The sequence below is a fragment of the Coffea arabica genome, chromosome 2e, assembly GCF_036785885.1.
Source record: "Coffea arabica cultivar ET-39 chromosome 2e, Coffea Arabica ET-39 HiFi, whole genome shotgun sequence".
Lineage (NCBI taxonomy): Eukaryota > Viridiplantae > Streptophyta > Magnoliopsida > Gentianales > Rubiaceae > Coffea > Coffea arabica.
In genome coordinates this window covers 10,756,106-10,781,228 of record NC_092313.1, presented here as the reverse complement: position 1 = coordinate 10,781,228, position 25,123 = coordinate 10,756,106, and the positions used below count along the sequence as shown (strand labels likewise).

Genomic DNA, 25,123 nt, shown 5'->3' with positions numbered 1-25,123 from the left:
TCCTTTCACTTAAAACTCTCAAATGTGGGAGATCCAGTCTTTCTCTTCTATTCCTTTCTTTTCTGTTCAAATCTCATCTCCCAAACTAGCTAGTGTTTAGGGTTTTGGGCAAGACCACTGTACTAAAGTGAAAAGTCAAACCTTGATTATTGGTATGTGGTCATTATTTGCTACCATCATGACCATTGACCGGCTTAAAAGTTAAAAACACGTATATTTTCAAATTTTCAAATGTATAAAGACAAATAAATTGGCTCTTGAAAAAAGGATTGAATTGAATTGAATAGTAAAATAAGAGAAATTGTAATAATTGAGTTGAGTGATAAAGTGGAAGAAATTATAAGTATGGGATTCTGATTTAAAACATCGCACTTATCTATAAAAAAAAACCTGCCACTCCATTCACCTCTTACATTGATTTACATTAAAAGAAAATGTTTTCTGAACTACATGAGTTCAGATTCTACTGCCTATAAGAGAGAGAGAGAGAGAGAGAGAGAGAGAGAGAGAGAGAGAGAGAGAGAGAGAGAGAGAGAGAGAGAGAGAGAGAGAGAGAGAGAGAAGGTTGCATCTGCCTTTTAAATCTTAATATGGTGAAACCTTTTTTTATTAATTAACCGTTCTTCACAGATAAGGTGACCCAAATACACAGACAAATAAGGGGAAGAAAAGCCCAAAAGTTTTCTAATAAGGTGATTGATTCTGCAATTAGATACTTGTGTTTACTGTCCCCCTTAATCCGCAACCATTAGACGCGTGTTAGGGAAAGGCAACAAACTATATGTTGCAAAATATACTGCTGTTTTTGGGAAAAAAAAAGGAAAAAGAAAAAAACACAAAAGAATGTTGGTGGTTTGAAGTCTTGGACTAATTAACTGTTAATAAATAGTACTATTCTATATTTGCCCTGTAGTTGAAATGGCCGAGAAGCAATTAGTGGGACAGAATTGTATCTTTTTTTTTCAGATTTTGAGACTCCTAATTCCCCTATTTGGAGACCATATATCAGCCCCACCTTTGACTGGCTGCCACTATAAGCTTTGCTTTATTTCTATTGTTTTTGGATGGTGTCTCATACTGCATGCTGCATGTCTTGATATCCGACTTGAGAATGTGCTCCGAAGGTTAATATAATCACCAATGGGCATTGGTTATGGAATTATCACTACTTATTGGTTATGGAATTAAATTTGTGGTTCTGGTAGAGATGGGTTGATAAAGCATCATTGGGTATAGAAAATCAATAATATTTGCCCCATGTGACAAGTCTTTTGATGGTGGCATCCTTTTCACAAGACATCATTCCTTTTTGCAGCTATGGAGCCACCACACACGAGACAGCTTTTCATATGAAATGCTCGGACACTTATTTTCTCATTATTTTACCCTTCAATGAAGACAAAGCACACAGGAGTTTTCCAAATCCCCACTCCATCTGAGAAGAACAAGAAGTTGAGGGGTCAAGATGGAGATAATTTATTATGAAGAATGGAAAACTGAATGACAATAATGTAAACTGTTTGTTTTCTACAATAGTGGTGCTTCCAAAGCGAATAACCATGATAATGCTGTCATGCAAAGCAATCCTCTTGGTCCTCTTCATCATTATCCCCACCTTCTAGGATATAGATTATATGGCCTAAGGCTACGAGTCGCTTCTACCATCATGCTGTGTATTGTGCGGTTACCGTTAGATGTATGATATATAATTTAAATTTAAATTTAACATTTACATATATATCATGTATTCAATCAACATTATATATACAGTATTAGGATATACAGGATTAACTCATTTGTATATTATTATATTTATGTTTACGTTTATTATGTTACCATGTATGTTGTACCATGCAATTGTGATTGATGATTGCAAAAACCCCAAAGACCTCCCCCAAATCCCTATATCTCTTTAACATACTCAAATTTAAGAGATTAGTGCAACTGTTCTGATAGGATGAACATGACCTACATGTAGATATAATTAATTGGGGTCATCAATGATCAACACAAATTGATCGTTCATAATTTAAGTTCCCTCTTTTTGATCAAAATAAAAAGGTGGGATTAGATAATTAGGTTTTGCTATCTTGCTAATCATTTAATCACTCCCTACTTGTTAAACACTCGTGCTGCAAGAAGCTTTATATATACTGATTTACATTAGCTAATTCGGAAAACTGTTCATCATCTTTTTCATTTGATTTAGCATAGGGTTTATGGTCCTAACTCAGCAGAACTTCAACTATTCTTGCATCAACAAAGCTGCAGGACCAGGGCCCCACCTTAAATTTGAGATTCAGATAAAGCAAAAGCAGAACAAAGCAAGATTTCTTGCAGGTGACAGATGCAGGAGTACTCTGAGTCTTGTACTGTTATTCCACCAATAAAAGTAGTTAAATGACTGTGCTAGCTTTCTGTATCTACAAGTAAAGCCAAGAATATGTCAGCAAACCTTGTCTTCATGTGTAAGAATTTGGTTACTTTGTCTGGAAATATACACTTGTGATGGCCAAGGTCTGAAATTTTTATGAACCAGTCGTAATCAACTATGCCTGCAACAAACACAATGGTGACTCCTAGCTCCCTCGAGCTTATGCTGAAACAACTCCAGCAAATGGAGGATCAGCCAGCGGATGAGCCTCCTGCTTTACCAACTCGTCCAGTGATCAGGGCTCGGCTGCCTCGGTCAAGAAGGCAACTATCACTTAGCTCCCAGAAAAGTGATCTAGATATCACTTTAAGTTGTGAAGAGAGGATGATTGGGAGAAGAAGAGCAATGAGCGGTGATTCTTTTGAGTCTGCAGAAAGGGCTGATGTGGGAGCACCAGCATTTGTAGTTGAGTCTGCGAATGGCTCACTTGCGGGATGTGGCCACAGAAACCATGAAAATGGTAATGCAGATAAGGTATAGTGCGCTAATACACTGATAATTTTGGCTGCTTACGTTCCAATTAGCTTGCTTTCTGCATACATCAGTTTAATTTTTTAAGTTGGCCGTCTGAGTTTTCTTTTGGTGTGTATATAGTTTAGTTCCAATTAGCTTGCTTTCTGCATACATCAGTTTAATTTTTTAAGTTGGCCGTCTGAGTTTTCTTTTGGTGTGTATATAGTTTAATGTGAACGATTAGACTATATTTCTTTCTCGATTACTTGTTTAGGCTGTGATAAAAGAACATGCGTTCATTCCTAATTACTATCGACAGTAGCAGAAATTTTAAAATTGTGATCTTCATGCCTGATGCCCTTAGCGTTGGTCGTCAGACAGATTATCCAAGTAAAAACGGCATAATGACTGTGATTCTAAGTTTTTGTTGTTGCTGGGAACGGACAAGGCAATCCCACAAGAAGTATGTTTATCTATGTATTTAAAGGATCCTTATCGGATCTAACTTATACTTCGGTAAATTCATGTCTTATAACTTGTTGAATTATCTTTATGTTACATGGATATAACTTGTTTCTCGTTCTAGCTATTCAATTTAATCATCAAAAGATCACCTTTTGTTCTCATCCATCATTTACTGCAAACTTTAACAACATGAGATATTTACAAACACTAAACTGTCTCTGCTGCTGGGCAAAGAACTGCAAACGTGACTAAGAACATGGAAATCATCTTTTCCAATCCTAATATTTTTCTTGAGATTTTGTTGCGAGAAACAAAACTCTGATGCATGACTTGTTTTAGCTTTTATGTTTTTTGTACTTTCTATGAATCAGTTACTTCTACAAACATTTTCTGTTTTCTGATACAAAATAAGTAACTTTTAGGTTGGTAACTTTGACGAGGCAAAGGAAATAGCACTGCAGTGGATGCTGGGGAAACACCTGCATGGTCGTCAAACCTGCTGCCAGTATGATGAGCTTAAAATAGGAGTAATTACACTGCAATCATGCAAGTGTTGTCATCTTTTCTTCTACTCAGAATGCCTGAATGTTTTTCTTCAGAATAGTTTTTTCATGTTTATCTCTTCTAAGATGCTAGTCCCGAACGTCCTTTAGAGCTATTGTGGAAAAACTCAGGAATTTCATATTACGTGCAAAAATGCCGATGCTGAGAACTTTTTGAAGTCAAGAAAACGTCACTTTGGGATCCCTAACTCAATTTTGTGTTGCATTGCAGTTGTTCGTGGTGAAAATGCAAGAATATGTTTAATGAAAAAAATGAAAGCCATTCGAGCCATACAGAAATGTGTAAAAAGTCAGCTCAGAAGTACCATGTTAGACGAAAAGGATCAGGCAGCAATATTCTTGCAAGCAAGTAAGAAAATGTGAATTTTGGATGAGAATTCATTTGTGTTGTTAGGCAATATGCCTTGATGGCTAATTTGCATTTCAGGCATCCGTGGTTGGTTGGCATGGAGGCACTACAATTCCATAGACAAAAGAGAAAGACAGTTCAATGAGGAAGCAAGGAATGTGAAAAACCTAGAAAATAAGGTATTTTTGTTCTTACTATCATAGCCACTGTCCTCAATCCTGTTTTGGTGATCTGCATTTTGATATAGCGTATCTCATAATCCAAAATGTTATCTAATAAAGCTATCCTGCCATTTCATATTACTAGTTCAATGGTAGATTGTGATTTCCATGGGAAGCGTGATAGACGCATTCGGTCTTTTTGTTGTCAGGATCAAATTATGGTTCCATACTCGGTTTTAGTTGATCTACAAAGACGAGTTCTGAAAACAGAGGCCTTATTAGACAAGAAGAAAGAGGAAAATGCCACTTTAAAGCTACAAATAAAGCAACTCGAGAGAAAGAGGCAGCAATTTGAGACAAAAATGAAATTGATGGAGAAGACATGGCAAGATCAGTTAACATCTATGCAAGTGAGTTTCAGACACACACACACACTCTCTCTCTCTCTCTCTCTCTATATATATATATATATATATATATCTGAGTGCGTGTGTGGGAATCACCCTTTTCAAATTACATATGGTTGCCCGTGACAAATAGAACCTGATGCCTTATAACATTAGCATCTCATAGCTATTTAGGCAATACAAAGTTCACTATGGATGACCTGAGTGTCGTATCACTTGGCAGAAAATACAAATATGCAAGAGACCTTTGGAATCTTCTTTTCTCTTCTGAGTAAATCATTCTCCTAATCCCAATAAAACCTATTAGCTTGCTAAATTAGTATCTGATTCTGATTTTGTCATCAGAATGTCATATGATATCTGACTTGGATGACTTCAATATGTACAGGTTGGTATTTTATTTATTTCAAGAGTAGCTAAGTAAGGAACTGGAATACGCAATAAACTTTTACTTCACTTAGACAACTCCCTCCCTTAGGCTGCCTATGATTCTGAGAAAATGATGCCCTATGAAAATTTTATGCATCAAGAAACTGAGGGAAAGTAGGCAAATGTTTCTGACGACAAGCATCTTGGTTTGTATGTTATTGCAGATGAGTCTAGCAGCTAAAAAGAGCTCTTCTAAACATGCTGTGGGCAAACTCGGCCTACTTTTGGCTTTACCTGAAATTCAGGACGAAGAAGCACCTGATCCATCACCTACATCTAGGTTTCAATTAAATGGCAGATCAAATTCTGATCAGCTCATTGATCATGAGAAAGGGATTTTGGATGAAGATACTGGCATCTTTATTCACATTGAACCTGGAAGGATGGCTTCTAGCACCAATCCAGAAGAGGAGCTCGAGAGACTGAAGTTCAAGTTTAAAACTTGGAAGAAAGACTTCAAGAATAAGTTGATGGTAGCAAAAACCACAATCAAGAAGCTTGGCAACTCTGAAACAGGGAAAAATAGTCATAAGAAATGGTGGGGAAGATAAACAAAAGGGGACAATGGAGTGGCGTCTGCATGCTTTTATTGAAAAAAAATAAAAGATTCTGTTGGAAAAAGATCAGGATTTTATTACTTGATCTTTATCTACTTAGCCCTATATCCTTCCAAGAGCAACCATTGAGATCATTCATTCCGGCAGTTCTCTTGCTTAATTGTAGATTTCCATGTCAACATATTCTTCTAGTGTCCTTACATATACATTAAAAATCCTCTCTCAGAGCATAGTATTTCTCTGGAACTTAACTAATGCATACTCGACCTGTTATATGTGCTAGTGCTGCTGCTTACTTTCAGATTTCCGTGTCAATATTCTTTGCTATTGACTAGGTGAGAATGATATCGATAAGGAGATTTTCCAATTTTTTTCTAACAAATTGGAGCACACATCAAAAAAGCAAAACTGAAATAAAACAAACCCTGGACGAAGAAGGAAAATAGGAACTTATATTGGTGCGTAATTTCTCTTCCCTTTCAGCAAACCTTAAGAATAAATCTTCATGATAAAAAAATGTTTCTGGCTTATGCTTGGTGTTAAAAAACCTTCACACAATAAAGGGCCATTGTCGTCTCCAGCTTTAATTTCAATGGGATATGCAGTGGAGTGTCTTATGTCTGCAAGCCATGTTCCCAGATTTATGTCATAAACTAGATTTTTTTGGAATAAGATCAGGATAGCCTAGATGAGATTAATCACTTGATCTGATGTTACATTAGTTTATGCTGTTATCTACTCAGTTCCAGATCAATGTATCAGCAAAAAAATCCTGTGACTGACAAGGAAAAACCACTACATGTGTAACAATCTCTTTCACCCAAGGAAAAAAAATGTTGAGGGCTAGAACACCAGCATAATATGAAAAGACAGCACATGGGGTGCAAAAGCAAATCGCCGTTGCCGGGGATCGAACCCGGGTCACCCGCGTGACAGGCGGGAATACTCACCACTATACTACAACGACCCCTGTTGCTAGAAGTTCAAAATTTAACACTCACAAAACTGTTTGACTTAGGTTTTATGGCCAAAGGGCAAACAACCGTAGTTCCCAAGGCATAACCTAACCAGGAGTTTAGACCCAACACCAGAATGCAGATAACCAGCAGAAAAGACAGTTTTTGTTTGGGGGTGTATAGGAAAAAAAAGTAGTATATAGTCACTAACTTACAATAATCTGGACTAAGGCCTTATTTGATAACTTAATTTAATATTTAAATTTAATGGATTCGAATCTTAATATGTTTAGACGTATTTGATAAAGAAAAATTGAATATCTAAATTAATTAAGTGACACTAAATTTTGTAGGCAAAACTTGCTCCAAAAAATAAGTGATAAACTATTCACTTATCATTTAATGTGATATATACTCAAATGTATCGATTTACAACTTAATAATGTAATAACTTAATGGATTCATATTTCAAATTTCAGACTTCAGTTTTATCACTTTAATTTTAAATTTCAATTTTCTCAAACACACTCTCAATTCCTACAAAAGAAAAATTTTATCAAACTCACTCTCAAATCCTACAAAAGAAAAATGCATGATGGATGTAAAAGTAAATCGCCGTTGCCGGGGATCGAACCCGGGTCACCCGCGTGACAGGCGGGAATACTCACCACTATACTACAACGACCCATCTTGTTAAGAGTTGAAAATTTAACACTCACAAATTTGTGTGACTTAGGTTTTGGACTCTCCAAAGTAAATGGCCAAAGGGCAAACAACCGTAGTTCCCAAGGCATAGCCTAAATACAACTTGGAGCTCTAATGAAAACCAGAGAGACACCGTGGCCGCCCGGCGGTGGGAGTGCTACGGCTGCAAAAGAAGCGAGAAGTTCAAAGGAGAAAAGCCAGGAAAGTAACTTTTGGAAAAATGTGTTGATCGCTGTGTTGAATTTGTTTCCGAAAACAATGTTGAGAACTTTTCTTTAAATTTAAACAGCAGCCATGCATACAGGGCTGATGATTATGTGTTGCCAAGCCATCTATTCCTTGCTTCAAGTTCGAAATCGTTGAGATTGAAAAGGTGGGAAATACGATCTACTTCTAGCATGATCAAATGGAAATCTCTCAGGAGATTATCAGTAAAACATGTACGGTTGCAGGGGGGGGGGGGTTCGATTGAGAAGATATTATCTACTTGTGCCGCGTTGGAATCCCTGGAGATGGCTCATGCTAACACAAATCGAGCTTGAAAGTTTGATTATAAACTCAACTAGCCTAATCAATTTAATTATTGGGCAGTTTTGCTCCGCAATTGTGGTGGAAATTTAATGCTCTTGCAATTTAATGAACGCGAATTACACACGAGCTTGCAAATCTTGTTTCTTGCACAATGTGCTGAACAGATGCCTATTTTCCATGTCGTAGAGTCCAGTAGTTTATAGAGCGAGTATCCTCTAATTTTTTATTTTTTTTTGGTAAAAAACCTGGCTTAATTATTGTTGTCGTCTACTCGTCTTCAAGGTGTTGTTTCTCATCCAGGCAAAGTGCCCAAAATTAAAGTTTAAGCGAAGTGAAGGAATTTTATATTTTAAAGGGTAAGGTATCTAAAAATGAAATTTAAGAACTAAAGTGAGAATGCATTTATAGTTTACGGGTTCTAAGTGGAGTTTGATTTTAACTGTAGGAGTTATCATGGTTGGAAATTGATTAGCTGCTTAATTTGGAACCATAAATATCACCCTCTTAATCAAGAAGCTGGAAAATGAACTTTCTTTTTAACTCCCTGTAGAGGATTAGCTTGCCAACTGTTTGTGGTCCATGAATTCTTGCACTTCCTTCAGATCCGTTGTATTTCTTCTCTCTTCAACATTAATTTGATGGTGAATGGAGTACTTCATAATCAATCATATTTCTTAAGAAGGTTCCTTGTTTTATCCTCTGAAGCTGTTAAATCTGTGGACATCGATTGGGAGAGATTCCGGACGTCTCAAAGATGGATGTCCAACAACTTTGAGAAAAAGACTCGTACGCAAAAGAGAACAAGAACAGCTGGTATTCTCTCTTGGGCTAATAAAATGCAAATATTTTGGAAAAATTAGTTATTGAAAGTGATGGATTGATGAGAAGATGCTCTGCACTTGGTGATTTGCCGAGGTAGCTCAAACCTTGATAAATTATCCTAGATCGTCCCGACAAGCAATACTTTTCTTCGGGCCCTGAGTCTTGTGATTAGATTAAATTAATTTACTTGTATATGCCGTGTAGTTTGTCTCTTGAACTTTAGTTGTCAAGATCTGATATGAGTTATAATAAACCCATTTTGCATTGTGTTTGAATTTAATTACCCACCTTAATATTTTTGTCAACAATTTGTCCATTTTGATATATCCCTGACATGTGACCTAATTTTAGCAATTTAAAGAGACGTTCAAGTCAATATTTCCCGTCCACTTTTTTATTTTCCTTTTCTTTAATTGTTCCTTTTTAACACAAAATCACATCCGTTTATATTAAAACAAACCACCAGCCGCAGTGGCTGCCTTTAAATTGGCTGCGAAGGATAGAATTTGAAATAAACCTTGCACACGTACGAACGGTTGGTTTTTAGTGATTTTTGTGGCTATATTTTGAACCTTTCTTACTCCCTTTTTTTTTTTTTGGTGGCTATCTTTTGAACCTTTCTTACTCACACACAAAAAGAGTTTACTAGTGATGTAATTCATTTAACAATTTACAGAGAATAGTATTGAGTATTGAATCTAAAATTCATGAGAAGCTGATCACCCTACATTTTTCCATGTAATTGGATATCCAAGATATCATTCAATACAATGAACCTCAAGAGCAAATGGCATGTCTAATCTTAGCTTGAAATGCAGCAGAATCCATACGATGATCATTATGCTGTTTTTACCATGTATTGAGAGCTTCATTTGGGGTTCCCTTTAATGTAATGTTAACATATTTTACCTCTCGTATGGGTTCTAGCAGGAGTTATTTTGTATTGGTAAGTAGCCGTGGTCTAGAATCAGTATGGACTAGCTAACACGTACACTATCTTAACATGAAAGGATAATTTTCAAACAAAAAAAAACAAAAGATGAAAGATTAATTAACTTTCGAGGATTCAGAAGACGTTTCATTTCTCTGATGTTGCATAAACATAACATTTATTATAACAATCAGAACTTTATATTATACCTCCGACTTCCACCATGTCAAAAGCAGGGGTTTAACTTGAAAAAAAAAAAAAAAAGAAGAAGACTTTTGAATTTCAGGGACCTTCAGAAAACAAGATCATCGCACGAGTAGAGGCTCTTGGGAAGCTCAATAGCTTTTTGGTTAGCTGGAAACTTTCTAGCATCTGAACACTGTTGGAAACTTCAATGGTCATCTTCTCAAGTTTCTCTGCATTCTCAAGCAGATACTCTAGAAATTCAGTTTCATGTGCCTTTTGAACGAAGTTAATTACCCTTACTGTCTTGAGATGTTGTTGCAAGCAATTCAATGAGCCATTTAGCTTGGGGAAATTGTCGCGGATTGATTGATTTAAGAACTGCAAGCACAAGCATGATAAAGTATGTAAAACAAAAATCAGTTTCACAGCTATCCGTGAAAAGAAGTAATTGGAATCAATAGAGGCCTAGTGAACTCCTATATCTCCATTTTTCTTAAATGAAATATTTTCTGCATAATGGTTGTTTGAAACTATACTAATCGTCAATTATAGTTCTATTTGAAGAAAATACAAGAAAAGCAGAATTCTAATGCCCCCAAAACAATAAGTTACTAGTAGACCAAACTATTCAGAAACATACCTTTGGCCTGTCGGCAGAACTCATAACTAAGGTCAGAACTTCCAGGTTTGGTAAACTCTCAAGGATGCAAACAATCCCATACAAATCCTCTCTCTCAATGCTTCTGCTCACATTTAGTGTCAAGCTTTTGCAGGGTGATGATGGACAAAGCAAATTGCCTTTCTCCATTGTTGATAGTACCTGAGAAACACAGTTCGTTTAGTAATTTACGAGAGCAAAAAACATGTCTTGCCAAATAAAAGGAGTGCTACTGCCGTTGGAAAGATGCTAAAATTTACTCAGGTATGTAGGTGGAACAGGAAGGCTAAATTAATTACAAGCTAAAGACATCAAATCAAAGGGATTATATCTTGAAAAATATTTGAGAATTGGAGCTAAAGTCGTGGTACCAAATATGGCTTATTCTGTTACTTCCAATCTATTAAGATTCTAAAAGTGTTGATTCGATGCTGGTCATACAGTAAATGAGGGAAAGAGGAATTGAGCTATATTTTCTCAAATAAGAGTAAATTGGCTATCATACAACAGGAGGTAATAATCTGATTCAACAAGCTTGTATGTTTGTACCTGCTATGGTTAGTTGGGATATATCAATAAACAGCAACCATTCGTTATGTACTCTTGGTGGTGGAGTAAAGAATGTGAGATTTAGAGGATCAAGAAATTCAGATAAAGAGGTGATAACCGTAAGAGAATACACATGGCTTTAGTAAATTCTCTGCGCAGTAATGTTGCTTCTAGTTTACCACATTATGAACAGTCAATTCCAGTTTGCAACTCATCCCCTACTATAAGTGAATCACGTACTGACTGAAAATCTTAAAAAGAGAGGAACGGGTAGAAAGTCTAATTACCTGGAGAAACCAACTTCCGATTGATAGTTTTTCTACACTACCAAGGCTTTCAAGCAGACTTTGGACCATTTTTTGGCAATTTTCATAGGTAACAGAACCTATTTCGCGTAGGTTGAAATCAAGATTGGCCTCAACCTGGAATGTCGTGTCTGTCAGCTGCAATATTGTTTCAAGACATCCTAACACCTCTAGCGAACAAACATTAGGACACGAAACCTTCAGCGCAGGATTATGAAAATCACCATAATATTCATTAACATGATAATCTCTCAGCACCAATTTTTTTACACTCTGACTCGTAATATTTATTGTCTCGAGTCCAGTAAAGTGCTTCAATTCTAAATATTCCAATCTGGGGCTCCCTAATTGTATCGTCTGGAGTATACTTTCTTGCAATTTTACACATCCTAACGACAAACTTTTCAGAGACTTCCAAGAAATTAAGGAATTTGGTGCAAATGTACACAACGACAACTCTAGCTTGGTCAAGACCGAATTTGTACATAATTTCCTGCGTAAGGTATAAAGTCGGTAAAACATCGCACGTGTATAACGAGAACCCTCCAGTACGGAAATCAAAGAAAGTTCTTCCGCCCTATTTTTTAGTGCAAATCCAACCCAGGTATCAAAATAATCGATGTAACGGTCCCTGTAAAAGAACTTGACCATGAAATTCTTAATCCGGGTGCAAGTGTGAAATTGTAGGGTTTCTCCAATGAATTTTAAAAACCCTTCCGGGTAGTATTCATTCTTTTTCTCGTCCATTTTGATATAAACCAAGTTAGGAATCTCGGTCCAAAGGTACTCCCACCTTTTGGATAAAATACCTGTGGCAACAGCTTCATCCATTGTCAAGAATGAAAGGATGTGCACCAGGATCTTGTTCGGCAATGCACTAATCCTATCATTCCCGGAGGTTTCCGTACATTTATCCGATTTTGAGACACGAACCCTTTTCGAGTTCCTACCATCGCCATGGGTTCCCGGAGATTTTTCCCGTCCTGAGACTCGAGCCCTTTCCGAGTTGCTACCATTGCCGTGGGAACTGGGTGAACGGCTGCATGAAACTGAGTTTCCACCTTCACTATGGGATGCCCTTGAACGGCTGTATGAAGAGTAACGACGACCAGAAACCCTTTCCAAGTCGCTAGCACTGCCATAGAATGAGCGTGAAGGGCTATATGAAACCGACTTTCTACCATCGCCATGGGATGCGCGTAAAGGGCTAGATGGAGAGCGACGACCACTAGAACCACTACGTTTTACCATGATGATTTCGGCAGATAAAGCTTTGAATCGGCGGCTATAGATTAAAACCCTAGTGCATGCAATATATACATATATATATATATATACACACACACAGAGGAGTGGTGCAAAAGAAGGGGAAAAAAGGGTTTAGTTCTTATTTGTCAAAATAAGACCGAATAAAAAGGGGAAAAATAGATATCATTACAAGGGAATTCCATGTCCTTGAAATTAAAAATAAAACTACACCACCGCCACTTCTATTGGCCATTTCTCGTTCTATTGACCGAATTTTGTTTTGACACAGCAATTAATCTCTTTTTTGTGCACATCAATATATCTTCAATATCGATAACGGCCCCTTTTTCAATATCGAAATTCTGGTTTATCTTATTTCTCTTTTTTATAGTTTTACTGATAATGCATGCTATAATCTTCGATGCTGGTTTGGTGTCTGTCTTTCTAAATTTTCGTGTTGAGTTCTGCTTTGGTGCAGACACAATGACTGCTTATGATTTCGACGCGAAGTACTACTTGGCATCAGCATTTCGCCATATACTTCCTTCGAAACTCATCAGAATCTTTGGATTCTGGAAAGAAAACAACTGAGAACATTACGCAGCTAAGTGCATATATCAATAGATTTTCTAAAATGCAGCAGAATCCACAAAATGATTGAGAAGTCGAATACGAAGCTCCATTTAACGGAATGTTAACTAGTGCTACCTTTCACATGAGTTCTAGCAGGAGTAAACTTTGCATTCCTAAGTAGCCATATGGTCCAACATCAGTGTGGGCTAGCTATGACGTTTGTCACATTTTAGCACCATTGCATTTTTAAGGAGAAATTGTACCAAGGCTATAAATTAGCATTAGGAGAACGCAATCATGAATATTATGTGAAAATAAGAGATTTTATTTGTGAAAGTGTCAGCAGTTTTGTTTTTGCTCATGATTTTTTTTTTGTTAAAAAAAAGAAAGCCAAAAAATGACTACAATCAACATATATGAAATCTAAGATTAGGTTGCATTTTTTAAATATTTTTATGGAAACTCATTGCAGAAAAGTCCACCATACTACCAAGCTAAAAAGCCCAAAAAAGAAAAAAAAGGAAAAAGAAAATTAGGTAAACAGGTTATTGAGGTTAGGTTTCGATAACCCTCAAAATTAGCGAGTCGTATTCGAGTTAAAGAAATTGATTCATTCAATTTTTTAGGTCCTATTTGGATTGACGCGTTATCAAATATACTTAACTCTTAACTCGACCCACTAACCCGCAATCCTACTGAATTGCCACCCCTTCGTGCCGGACCTACTACATTTCCAAATTATCTAAGTTACAATCTCCATCATTTAAGGTTTCGACCATCAATCGCTTCATCAGTCATCCCTTCAATCTTAAACCTAACCTATTTGGAAATGTAGTATGTGAATCTATATGTACCATGTGATTTCCTTCGGTCACTAAAAGAATATGCCTGAATAAAACTATGGCTTTCCAGGGACCCCTTTTCCTTGAATGTTAAAATCTTATTAGGCCTAAATTATCCTATGTGACATGCCATTGTGATGCTGGTATAGGCTATTGAAGGTTTTCTCCTCATATCCTTGGTTCTCAAATTTTGGCCGGCTCGAAGGTGACAAAGGGGATCACCAAGACGAGTTGGTTCCTCTTCCTCACATTAAGCTGTTTGGTGTGAGTGATATCCACTGGACATGCAATAGAGGTCCACTCGATTATATTATAGTTTGTCTTTTATATTATTGCACAGTTGAAGAAACAAAAAGGAGTGGTAGCCTTAGTTTCTAGTCAAAAGTTTGCTTAGTGCTAGCTAGAAGTACAGCTTCGATCCTGGTTGATCTTAATTTTCTTTGTTAAATTTCTACTGATAATGCTATAATCTTTAATATCGCTCTGGTGTGTGTGTGTGTGTAACGAATCTGCAGTTCCGCTTTGATGCAAAATTTCTGGGTGCTTACGATTTTGACGTGAAGAACTACTTGGCATCAGCATTTCGCCATATTCTTCCCTTGAAACTCATCAAAATCTGTGGATTCTGGGATGGAAACACTGAGAATGTTATTCAGTTTGCAGGGGCTATGCTAAAGAATGCTTTGATGCTGCAAAAATTGGTCATTGATGCTTCAATATAGCACCCAGCCTTTACTACTATTGTAGATTCCTTGTACTTGTTTTCTTTCAATGTAATTAAATACTTGAGAGTTTTGTTTCAAATGTGCTCTTTTGGTGTTTTATCTAAAAATGATAATCATGTTAGTACTACAGTTGGGGAGTATGCCTTAGGCATCTTACATGATGAGGAATGGATCAATCCTCTGTGCTATTGAGCACTTTTGTATAGAATTAGGGGCCTTTGCTTCAAGTGTAAAGTTTAGTTGAAATTTAATATATGACTAATATCGTTTCGGAAAAAAAATTAAATACTTGAGAATGTCTAAAATTGAAGGAATTGTACTTTGTAAAACTACCTTTTTTTTTTAATGGAAAAAGACATTGAATCACCTGCGTTCTGCTAATGCTATATATTGGGTTAAAAACAAAAAAGCCCCCTGTGGTAAGCCTAATACACAGAAAAGCCCCCCATGGTTTCAAAATATACAACACGCCCCCTCATGTTTTGAACTAAATTGTAAAGGTGACGGAATCCGTTAAACTTAACGGAAATGGTCAAAATGACCAAAATATTCTTATATAATTAAGCAAAAGACAGCTTAAAAAAATCATTTATTTTATTTTCTAAATAGAGAAAATTGAGGGTTAAGGGGTGGAATAGGTATATTTGATAAAAATTAGGTATAAAAAATTTTTTTTGGGTTCCAATAAGTCATTTCCGTTAAGTTTAACGGATTCCGTCACATTTACAATTTAGTTCAAAGCATGAGGGGCCGTGTTGTATATTTTGAAACTATGGGGGGCTTTTCTGTGTATTAGACTTACCACAGGGTGTTTTTTTGTTTTTAACCCCTATATATTCAATCTGCAAGATCCCTTTTCAATTCTCAACTATATCAAACTCAATAAATTGTGGTAATTACGAATTTGCTCGACATATGTTGCAGATTTTTCTAATAAGGTATTGAAGTTCATACTAAATTAGACACAAATTCTGCAGTTCCTTAAAATTCATCAAGATATATGTATGTGCTAGTGGTCTTGCAAAATTGTATGCACAACTTTTTCCATCTTTTTCTAGCGCTGTCCGCATAATTGTTGCCAACTAAAAGTGCGATTATTAAAAACTTGCACGGCTAAATTGTCGCATGAGTTAGCACATTCGAGAGCCACGTTTGAGACTTCAATTGAATTGGTTAGAAAATTGCCCACATATTTATTTTTTGTGACCATTATTCTTATTTCATTCACTAAATATATACCACAAAGGACTTACAATAAATAGTACAAATGATAATACAAAGTAGTAAAGTAACAATTGATATGCTGGAATTCATTCTTTTTGGTCGAACAAGACAGATATTAATAACAAATAAAAAGGTTCAGCTTATGACTTTGAGTCCTAGCCGAATCTTCAACTACAGAAAAGAAACAAAAGAAAGCAGAAAAGGAAAAAAAAAAGAAGAAAAGAAAGTGAAGTATCATCTGAAGCATATTCAGCATTAACAATCACAGAAGAGAATTAAAAACAGAATTATTATTATTATTATTATTAAAATAAAGAGAATTTTAGGATCCTTGTTGCACATTTACTACTCAATTTTTCAAAAAAATTATAAACATGCCCAAGGTGGTTAGGAATTGTAGAGCTAAAAATGCTAGTCATATTTAAAATTGAATACAAATGAAAACATATATAAGTATAAAACAGCACAAGAAAAGCTAAAAAAAATTAGAGAAAATCAAAAGTAGCTACCTCTTTTTCATTTCGATCCATTAGTAAAGCTATCTCGCCATATAAGTCTAAGTGACAGCATAGGTGACATAAGTCTAGGTGACGCTGTGACAACATAGGCGACTCACTACTCTTTGGGGATTTGTGAAGACGAAAATTTTCTTTAATTTTGAGTTTCGTTGTATTTTATTTGTTTAATTCTTTGTTTATCTATTAGATTAATTTCTGATATTCGAAAATTCATCAGATTAGGATATGGTGGGGATATTTTTCACGTGGATAAGTTTTGTAGGGGTCTAAAGTAAAATATAACCCAAACAAACCGGAGATGGCAATTCGCATCGACGTCTCAGGTCCCCGGTACATATATAAACGACGCAGCGGCAGGAAGCTTTTGAATAACGCAGCAGCACCAAGCTCAAGTGCCAAACTTCACTGCTAAACTCCTGCTCCTGCTCCGCTAGCCTCGTACTTTCTTTGCCCTCCTCCACACGAAAAAAACTTTCTGGGTCGGATTATTCGTAAATTTCTCTTGTCCTCCTGAACACTGAGCCCTTGAGGCAAATTGAAGTAATTCTTCTATTTTCTCACTGTAACTTAGAGAATTCTTTTGGGTTAATTTCTCTGATTTCTCATATTTGCTTGTAAAAATTGATTGATCTTAATTTATTTTCTTTCTAATTCGAAATTCATGAGAAGGTAGATTTTAATCCGAATCTTCAATCCTTAGCTTAAATGGTGGTATTAAAAGCAGATTATTACTTATGATTTGGGATTTCCGTTGGCTATTTTTGATGATTAATTTAGATTGCTACTGAGGACATGAACAGTTGGCCGGTATCCTATCTTGTTATATTCTTTCTTTCTAATTTGGTTTAGTTTTATCCTATTTCTCTTTCCTGAATTTTTATGCTATAAATGTTTTCTTGATTACCTTCAGGTAATTAGTAGTAATATAATTTGGTAAATATTCATTCTAGCTTAAAAGTAAATAAAAAAAATACTGTGTTAACGTTTTATTTTAGAATGATTTAGTTTCTTTTCTAATGTTCATCATGTTAAAATATAGGTTTTAAGACGCGGTTTAACTTCATTAGCAATGGTGATATTGTTATTACCTAATGACATGCGGAGTCGAGAGTTAAATGTTGCGAGTGTTTGCTTTATTGCAAGATTCATACACGAGGTTCTGTTTGGGCTTAAATGACTCAATCTTTTTGCCCTTCTTTAATTCTTTTTTTTTTTCCCCTGAATGTACGGGAGTTAAGGTTTATGGATGACTTTTTCTGCATTACTTTGTCTTTCTTTAAGTTTCTTTCTTGCTGAAACTAAAACCTTAGTTTTCGCAAATTGCATGTGTGCTTTAGCCGTTGAGTTTTTGAATTTGGGAACTGGTGAATTAGTTTTACTTGCTGATTTCGGTAGTTACATCTTCCCACCTGTGATGTGATTTTTAGAACATTTTCCATTGGTTTTGAATTGTTATTTAATTGCTTTCTGATATTGTACTGTCTGGTTTCTTGACAGTTACTTTCTCTTTTTTAAATGTTCTTCTTGTTTTGGGTTTTAGTAGGGACAAGTTTTTCTTTGGAAAAAAATGTTTATATCTATCATATGTGAAATTAACGGAGAATTTCACATAGGAGTATTCCATTGTTGAAGCAAGTAATGGAGCATCTCATTGTTTAAATTGATGAAATTCAGTTAATTTGGATTTCACATCCTCAATTCATATAATCCTGGGTTGGATAGCATAGTGTTTGAGGACAACAAAGTTAAACCTCTGATGGATTCTGGGACTTAAAAGCCAGCTTATATCAATTTCACTTGTCTAGTCTGTTATTTGAAATTTCTCCACAAAGTGGCGGGCCCCTGAGCTCTCTTGATTGCAATTTCAGTCATGTCTCTTCTTTTCCTCCTTCCTTTCCTCACCCTCTCCATCTCCTCCTAAGCCTGGATTCCCCACCTTTTTCCGTAGCACAAAGTAGTGCTATCTCTCTGCTCTTAAAGACTAGGCGGAAGTCAGCATTGTTGTTGTGTGATTTGGTGCTGGCCTTGGAATCCAAGAGTCATGTTACTGATGATTTTCAATAATCTGCCTATGAAGTGTTTGTTTATTTTCCTGAACAATTAGTGTTTTGGAATTTGAAATCATCTTTTAATATTCAAATTTTTTTCCCAAACATTGCACTCCAATCAATGTGTATTTCAAGTGACCAGATTCGAAATCCTCTGTCAAATCTAATGCCATCAATCCAAATAGAACAAATGGGCTCGGAGGCAATTTTTAATGCATAATGAGTTTTCCCAGTGATTCAAAAGTTGAGAGAGAATTTGATAGAAATCATGCAAATAAGATATTTCATCCAGATGATTTAAATTTTTGTTTAGATGGTTATTAGGTTCAGTGACATGCCCATTCATCTCAGACTCATCTGTTTAACCGTGTGTGAATTTATTTATGTCTGCTAATATATTCATTCGTTCGTCTGGTTGTCCTCAGTGAAATATTTCTATTGTTGGTTTAGGATGCACACAATTTGATGAGTCATTTTGCTTTTTGCCCAACCGGAATTTCAGGTTTGCTGTTGACAAGACGATTAGGAGAAATAATTATTTGACGTTGGTACATACCTGTTCCTATGTCAATGGCAAGAACTCTAAGGAAGCTAGTATTAGGTGTCATTCTGGATTTGGACGGTACACTTCTAAACACAGGTGGGCTTTTGCTCTTTATTGTATTACTGTTGCACTTTTTATGCTATTCTTTAACACCTTAATTTAGAATTAGTGGCGTACATCTGATTAATCATGGTTTAATGAGACAAGAATTATTTTGACCTCCTGTTTCTGCTTAATTATGTAAGTGCTTTGTAGCCATAGAAGTTCAATACTCTTCGCTATCTCAAGTATAGAAGATGTCGGTCACTTGTAATGCCTGAATTTTGTCTTTGTTGTCCTTTTTTTGGGTTTTGCGCATTGTTGTCTGCTTTTATGGTAAAAGAATTATTTCACATTTTTGTAACAATCAACATCTTTGGGAGTTTAGAAAGTTTTGCTTCAGATATTGTCTTATGAACATTTTTTTTTTAATTTCACTCCTTTTGTAATTTGAGTTTGATTTTGTGAACAGATGGAATTGTAAATGATATCTTAAAAGTTCACCTGGTTAAGTACGGGAAGCAATGGGATGCGAGAAATGCTCATAGGATAGCAGGAAAGACACCTCTGGAGGCTGCTGCTGCAGTTGTAGAAGATTATGAGCTTCCAATGTCACCTGATGTATTTCTTGCTGAAATTACTCCAACATTCTCTGAGCAGTAATGGCACTGTATACCCAGTCTTTTATGCATTATGTTCGCCAATGTTTTTGGCTTTGGAAAAAGAAAAACAAAATGTCACTATTTCAAGTGTGTTTGACTTTATTTTTTGACTTTGATCTGACATATTAGATAGAAAGAAACATAGCCTTGAATTTACTATGTTGACTAGTAATTTTTCATCTGGCTTAAGAGGGAGCAACTTCCTTTTGTTTGTAAACAGTAGCATTCCATGTTCTTCAGCCAAATAATTTGAGTAAAACATGATGCACATTGTATCTGTAAGTAAATTCTTATCAGTTGGTCATTGAGTGTTCTAGAGCCCCCGCCTCTCTGGAAGACCATCCTGGATTGAATGTTCAAAAACAGAAGAATAACCTGGAGATAGTCTCCGGTTACATTACATTTTTGACATTTACTATTGTGAAGTTTTATTGACTAAGCAACTAAGTTCGAGTAGGTGATGATTAAATTTTCTTAGTATGAATTTCTTTTTTCTGATATGTTGCACTTTATTCAACAAATACTTTTCTCCAATATTGCTGTCAGGTTGGTTTTGGAAGTTGTACTTACTCTGACAATTTGCTTCTATCATAGGGCTCATAATATACTTGTTATTGTTAAATGATACGATGCGCAGGCTCTTAAAAAGTTATCATGTTAATTTTTGTTTTTGGAAGATTTTTCTGTGTCGTTTGTATATTCTTCTCTAGTTTTTAGGTGTCCCTAAGTTTTTATTCAAGCTCTGAAATACATGTCACCTCTTATCATTGCAGGTGGTGCAATATTAAAGCTCAACCCGGTGCAAACCGGTTAATCAATCATTTAAGGGGTCATGGTGTGCCAATGGCATTGGCCTCAAATTCACCACTGGAAAATGTAGAAACTAAAATTTTTTATCATCAAGGTAAATTTGGTGCATAAAGCTCCCATCAAAGAAGTCGCGAATTTGAGAAAAAGATCTGTTTTCTCAGTGAAATATCTTTCTGATTCCAGTAGTAAATGCATGAAACCTTTTCCCTTTTTTCTTTCCAATTTTCCTGAGTATATCTGCAATTTCACTTCTAGGCTGGAAGGAATCCTTCTCTGCCATTATAGGAGGTGATGAAGTTACAAATGGAAAGCCATCTCCTGATATGTAAGATGAATAACTAGATTTAGATCATGCCACTTTCATGGGAAATTAAGAAACTCATACAACAATGATATTGATTTCATTATGTTCTTTTTGTGGGTTCTGTTGGTCAAGATTTCTTGAAGCAGCTAGGAGGCTCAACATAGATCCATCCAGCTGCCTCGTTATTGAAGATTCTCTGTAAGTATCCCAAGTTTTTTCTGAAACCAAGGCACGAGTAAAATATATGCAAATGTACTCCATATAGTTTGTGAAGAATAATACACGCAATTCCTTTTAGTCATAAGATAATACTTCAAGCCAAGCATGGTGGCACATGCTGGCTTTATTTCCATGTTGTTTAGAAAAATTAAAAAAAAAAAAAGGTACAAAATGTTGAAAAGTGTCGTGTACACAGGAAGTCCTCTTAGCAGATAGGGTCTATTGCTACTGCACCAATCAAACTTTGTTGTTTCTTTTGTGTATGGATACGCTTTTGGTGTTTGACATATTTTTTAAGCTTCAGGAAATGAAACTAAAAGGCTGTTATATTTTTGCTTTTGGTTGAATGTGAAAGTTTGTTAGCTTAGGATGCATTCTGAGGTATGAGTTGTTTGAAATCAGTTGATCTTCTTATTATGAGCAGTTCGTTGGAGTGTTAACCACGTTGATCGACTCTATCTTCAATGCATTAAAATGTTCCATATTGGATATATTCGTAAACTAGGGTTAAGCTTTCTGGACAAATTTTGGGCTCCAACAAGCTGACATGCTAGTATGCATCTGGCTGTTATTTCAACCAGTCAAGTTTTTTCTGTATCTTTTGAATTTTCCCAGAGAGAAATTCTCAAGCATACAACAGCTGTAGACATATAGCAATTCTATTCTGTTTGTTAAGGTAATCATGTCATGTAAATTTGATATCTTCATATTATATTTATCTATTTGGTTTATATCGAAATGAAGTTTCCAAAGCATCTTAGATCCAAACAGGCTCTCACAAGTGATGAAGACACTTGAATATTTTGTGGTATGTGTTTCACAAGAGAGTTTCATGTTGCCGATTTAAATGCTATAATTTCCACAAGTGTGGGAACTAACTAGAAGTTAGAAGCTAGTTGATAACTTAGCCGAAATAACTCTTGCCAAAGATTTTTGTCTGTTTAAGCTAAAGCTGCTGTTAGTAATTTAAGGCTTTTCCTTGTGCAATATGTTATTGGGTCTGATGGTGTTTAAATGTTGAATCTCAGGTCATGCAAATAAATTGAGTGACAGCATGTGATGTCATTTCGTTTATGCTCATGTAAGATTGCTTGTAAACTTGTCTTTCAAGAGTTGCACTGAATGTTGTAATCTAAATAACATGTTGCCTTTCCTGTCCCAAATTTTCTCACGATCTATTAGTTTTTTGTTCATTCTACAACTTTTACTTGAATTTCCTGCTGGGTGAAAGTTGGACATAGCCAAAATCTAAGACCCAAGCTTACTTTTGTTCATGTCTGCTGCATAAATTGGGTCCATTGATCTAGGAGGAAAGTATATGAAGTAACATGGAGACGTCAAGTTCACTGAGAGTCCTTGCCTGTATGAATTATTCTTTTTCCAATGCAGTGCACAAAATTCTGGGAACTAATATTTATTAGAGTTGTATGTAGAGTCTGTCAGATGATTTACTTATTGTTAATTTTGAATTTTCTTTTGCTGCTTTTATTGATATACTTTATTGGTTCCCTATATTCATCTGACTATAAGTTCATTCATCTTTAGCTTTTTAATATTGTTTTGTGAAACTTCTTGTTTGTGCATTTTTATGATCTGTTCTCCAATTAATTTGTGGCATTAAGCTTTATTCACCTTGTTAGTCATATATTTGATGTCTGATAAGCTTTGAGACTACCATTTGATGTCACAGACCAGGCATTACAGCTGGTAAGGCTGCTGGAATGAATGTGGTTGCTGTACCATCAATCCCAAAACACTCCCATCTCTACACTTCGGCAGATGAGGTGATTAATTCTCTTTTAGATCTGCAGCTGGAAAAGTGGAGCCTACCTGCATTCCAAGATTGTGAGCCCCTGTGACTGTTTCATTCTAGTCAGTGATACTTTGTCTTTTGTTTTTCCAACCTGAAAACATATTGCAGGGGTAGAAGGGACTTTACCAATTAACCCTTGGCATATTGGAGGCCCTGTCATTAAGGGATTTGGGCGTGGATCAAAGGTGTTGGGAATTCCTACAGGTATTGACATCTTTGTGTGCATTACCATGAGATTTGTCACAGCTTTGACGCATGCTATGGTCATAACTGTAGAAGCACCGATCTCAAACTCTATAAGTTGGCATCAATCTCATTAAGATTGTATAATATGTGAACAGTTGCATTTTATCTCTCGTGTGTTTATAATTATTAGTATCATTTCTTTCTGAAATCTGGGTAGTTTGGCTGGCCTTCAGGTTGTATCAGAAGAAAAAAACTTGCTATTTGTTAATAAATATGTCTGTACGATTATTGTACTCTTTATCTGTGGAAAAATGTAAAAGATTAGAAAGTTCAACACTGACAATATCGCCTTTATGTTTCAGCAAATATATCCACAGAGGGCTATCTGGATCTCCTTTCGGAACATCCCTCTGGTGTATACCATGGGTGGGCGGGATTACCAACTCGAGGTGTTTTCAAGATGGTCATGAGCATTGGTTGGAATCCATATTTTAACAATGCTGAGAAAACTATAGTGGGTGTAGCATGACTTGGCATTTTCATATTTGCACTGCTGTTTTATATCCCATTGTCGCTTTACAGGATTTTTGATAAATTTTCAGGAACCATGGTTGCTGCATGACTTCACTGAGGATTTCTATGGTGAGGAATTGCATTTAGTAATTGTTGGATATATTCGGCCTGAGGTATTGTTACATCATACCGTTTACAACGGCATAAATACAGCCTTCAACCTGCGGATCTCTCTGCTTTCACTCATCCTGCTTCTGATAATTGTGTTTGGTATGTGGCAGGCCAATTTTCCATCTCTTGAGAGCTTGGTGGCAAAAATTTACGAGGACAGAGAAATTGCGGAGAGAGCTCTTGATCTTCCGCAGTATTCAAAGTACAAGGATGATCCTTACTTGACGAGCCTTTCTCCTAGCAACAACTAATGATTCAATTACTTGTGCCGATAATTATACAATAGCATTATGATTTCATATGACAACATTGGCTGGGCAGGTCACTCTTGGGGGATGACTGCATTTTTTGACTCACTCAATGTTGCAACATGGGCATGTATATTCGAGGAGGATTTCTGTTTTAGGGATTATATCTCTTGAGAAACAAGCAAAACAATTTCTCCTCCATTGCTTCATTTATGTTTGCATTCTAGGGAGAGTTATTCGTTAATGAGCTCTCCCATTAGAATAATGGAACTGAAAAGCCGGAAAGGATTTTATACGTTACTCTAAAACGTTGGCCAAGGCTGTTTTTGAATCAGTCTGTTGCTTAAATCAGTAAAGATGATTATTATGGAATATGGATGTATTATTATCTGTGATCATGGAAAACATATTAGTTCAAGAAATTACTGCTTGCATATCGAAGTTAAATACCTGTACAAACATTATTGTAGACCAGATGTTCTTGTGGATTGTAGCACCAACATTATATGCAGTAGTAATTCTTTGCAAGTTACAGCCTGAATAGCTATTCCGTTGTCTTAAGGTGAGATTCAAACTAAATTATTATTACAAAGTGAAAAAATCCTTGGAAATTTACGTGGGATTTGTGAAAAAAAAAAAATCAAATATGATGCATTTTCACAGACATTTAACAAAAAATATGCTTTTGCATCTTGATTACTTTTGTCTCTTTTTTATTATTTCGTATAACTTTGAAAACCGAGGTAATGCGTCACTAATGCCTAGAAAGCTTGTGGGATGATCATAAGGATGTTGGTCGCCCACTTATCCTCCATCCTTTTTATTTTGATCAGAGTAATAAACACAAGGATATTAAAATTTAGACTTTTTTTATGTTTACTTTTACACTTTCATCCCAACTCACACCTTTCCAATCCCAATTGCTAGACAAGTTAAATTTTTTTTTTTAAGTTAATCTCATCAAACGACACATAA

General features: G+C 35.8%; 3 protein-coding genes and 2 non-coding genes across 6 annotated transcripts; 2 read left to right on the top strand and 3 right to left on the bottom strand.

Moving 5' to 3' along the window:
• The first annotated feature begins 1,993 nt into the window (after positions 1 to 1,993).
• On the top strand, positions 1,994 to 6,069 carry LOC113725921 (myosin-2). Its single transcript, XM_072078890.1, has 6 exons — positions 1,994 to 2,908; positions 3,775 to 3,857; positions 4,127 to 4,264; positions 4,343 to 4,443; positions 4,635 to 4,835; positions 5,426 to 6,069. Exons 2-6 carry the CDS (start codon positions 3,836 to 3,838, stop codon positions 5,810 to 5,812), a joined length of 849 nt encoding a protein of 282 aa, XP_071934991.1. The 5' UTR covers positions 1,994 to 2,908; positions 3,775 to 3,835; the 3' UTR covers positions 5,813 to 6,069.
• A 644-nt stretch (positions 6,070 to 6,713) lies between these two features.
• On the bottom strand, positions 6,714 to 6,785 carry TRNAD-GUC (transfer RNA aspartic acid (anticodon GUC)). The gene has a single exon. It is a non-coding gene; the product is annotated as a tRNA-Asp (tRNA).
• Positions 6,786 to 7,387: 602 nt separating this feature from the next.
• On the bottom strand, positions 7,388 to 7,459 carry TRNAD-GUC (transfer RNA aspartic acid (anticodon GUC)). The gene has a single exon. It is a non-coding gene; the product is annotated as a tRNA-Asp (tRNA).
• A 2,420-nt stretch (positions 7,460 to 9,879) lies between these two features.
• LOC140037186 (putative F-box protein At1g49610) lies at positions 9,880 to 12,845 on the bottom strand. The gene is made up of 3 exons (XM_072081375.1): positions 11,444 to 12,845; positions 10,590 to 10,769; positions 9,880 to 10,327 (listed from the first exon to the last, which is right to left on the bottom strand). The coding sequence occupies exons 1-3, from the start codon at positions 12,710 to 12,712 to the stop codon at positions 10,046 to 10,048; spliced, it is 1,731 nt and encodes a 576-aa protein (XP_071937476.1). The 5' UTR covers positions 12,713 to 12,845; the 3' UTR covers positions 9,880 to 10,045.
• Positions 12,846 to 16,632: 3,787 nt separating this feature from the next.
• Positions 16,633 to 24,520, top strand: LOC113730903 (bifunctional riboflavin kinase/FMN phosphatase-like). Of its 2 annotated transcripts, none has more exons than XM_027255886.2 (11): positions 16,633 to 17,131; positions 19,142 to 19,279; positions 19,695 to 19,881; positions 20,658 to 20,788; positions 20,950 to 21,019; positions 21,131 to 21,196; positions 22,908 to 23,062; positions 23,139 to 23,234; positions 23,579 to 23,730; positions 23,819 to 23,902; positions 24,011 to 24,520. In XM_027255886.2, exons 2-11 carry the CDS (start codon positions 19,204 to 19,206, stop codon positions 24,149 to 24,151), a joined length of 1,158 nt encoding a protein of 385 aa, XP_027111687.2. In that variant the 5' UTR covers positions 16,633 to 17,131; positions 19,142 to 19,203; the 3' UTR covers positions 24,152 to 24,520. The 2 variants fall into 2 exon arrangements, with proteins under 2 accessions (XP_027111687.2, XP_071934989.1); XM_072078888.1 differs by having other exon boundaries at positions 16,642 to 17,131; positions 23,819 to 23,858.
• Positions 24,521 to 25,123: the final 603 nt, after the last annotated feature.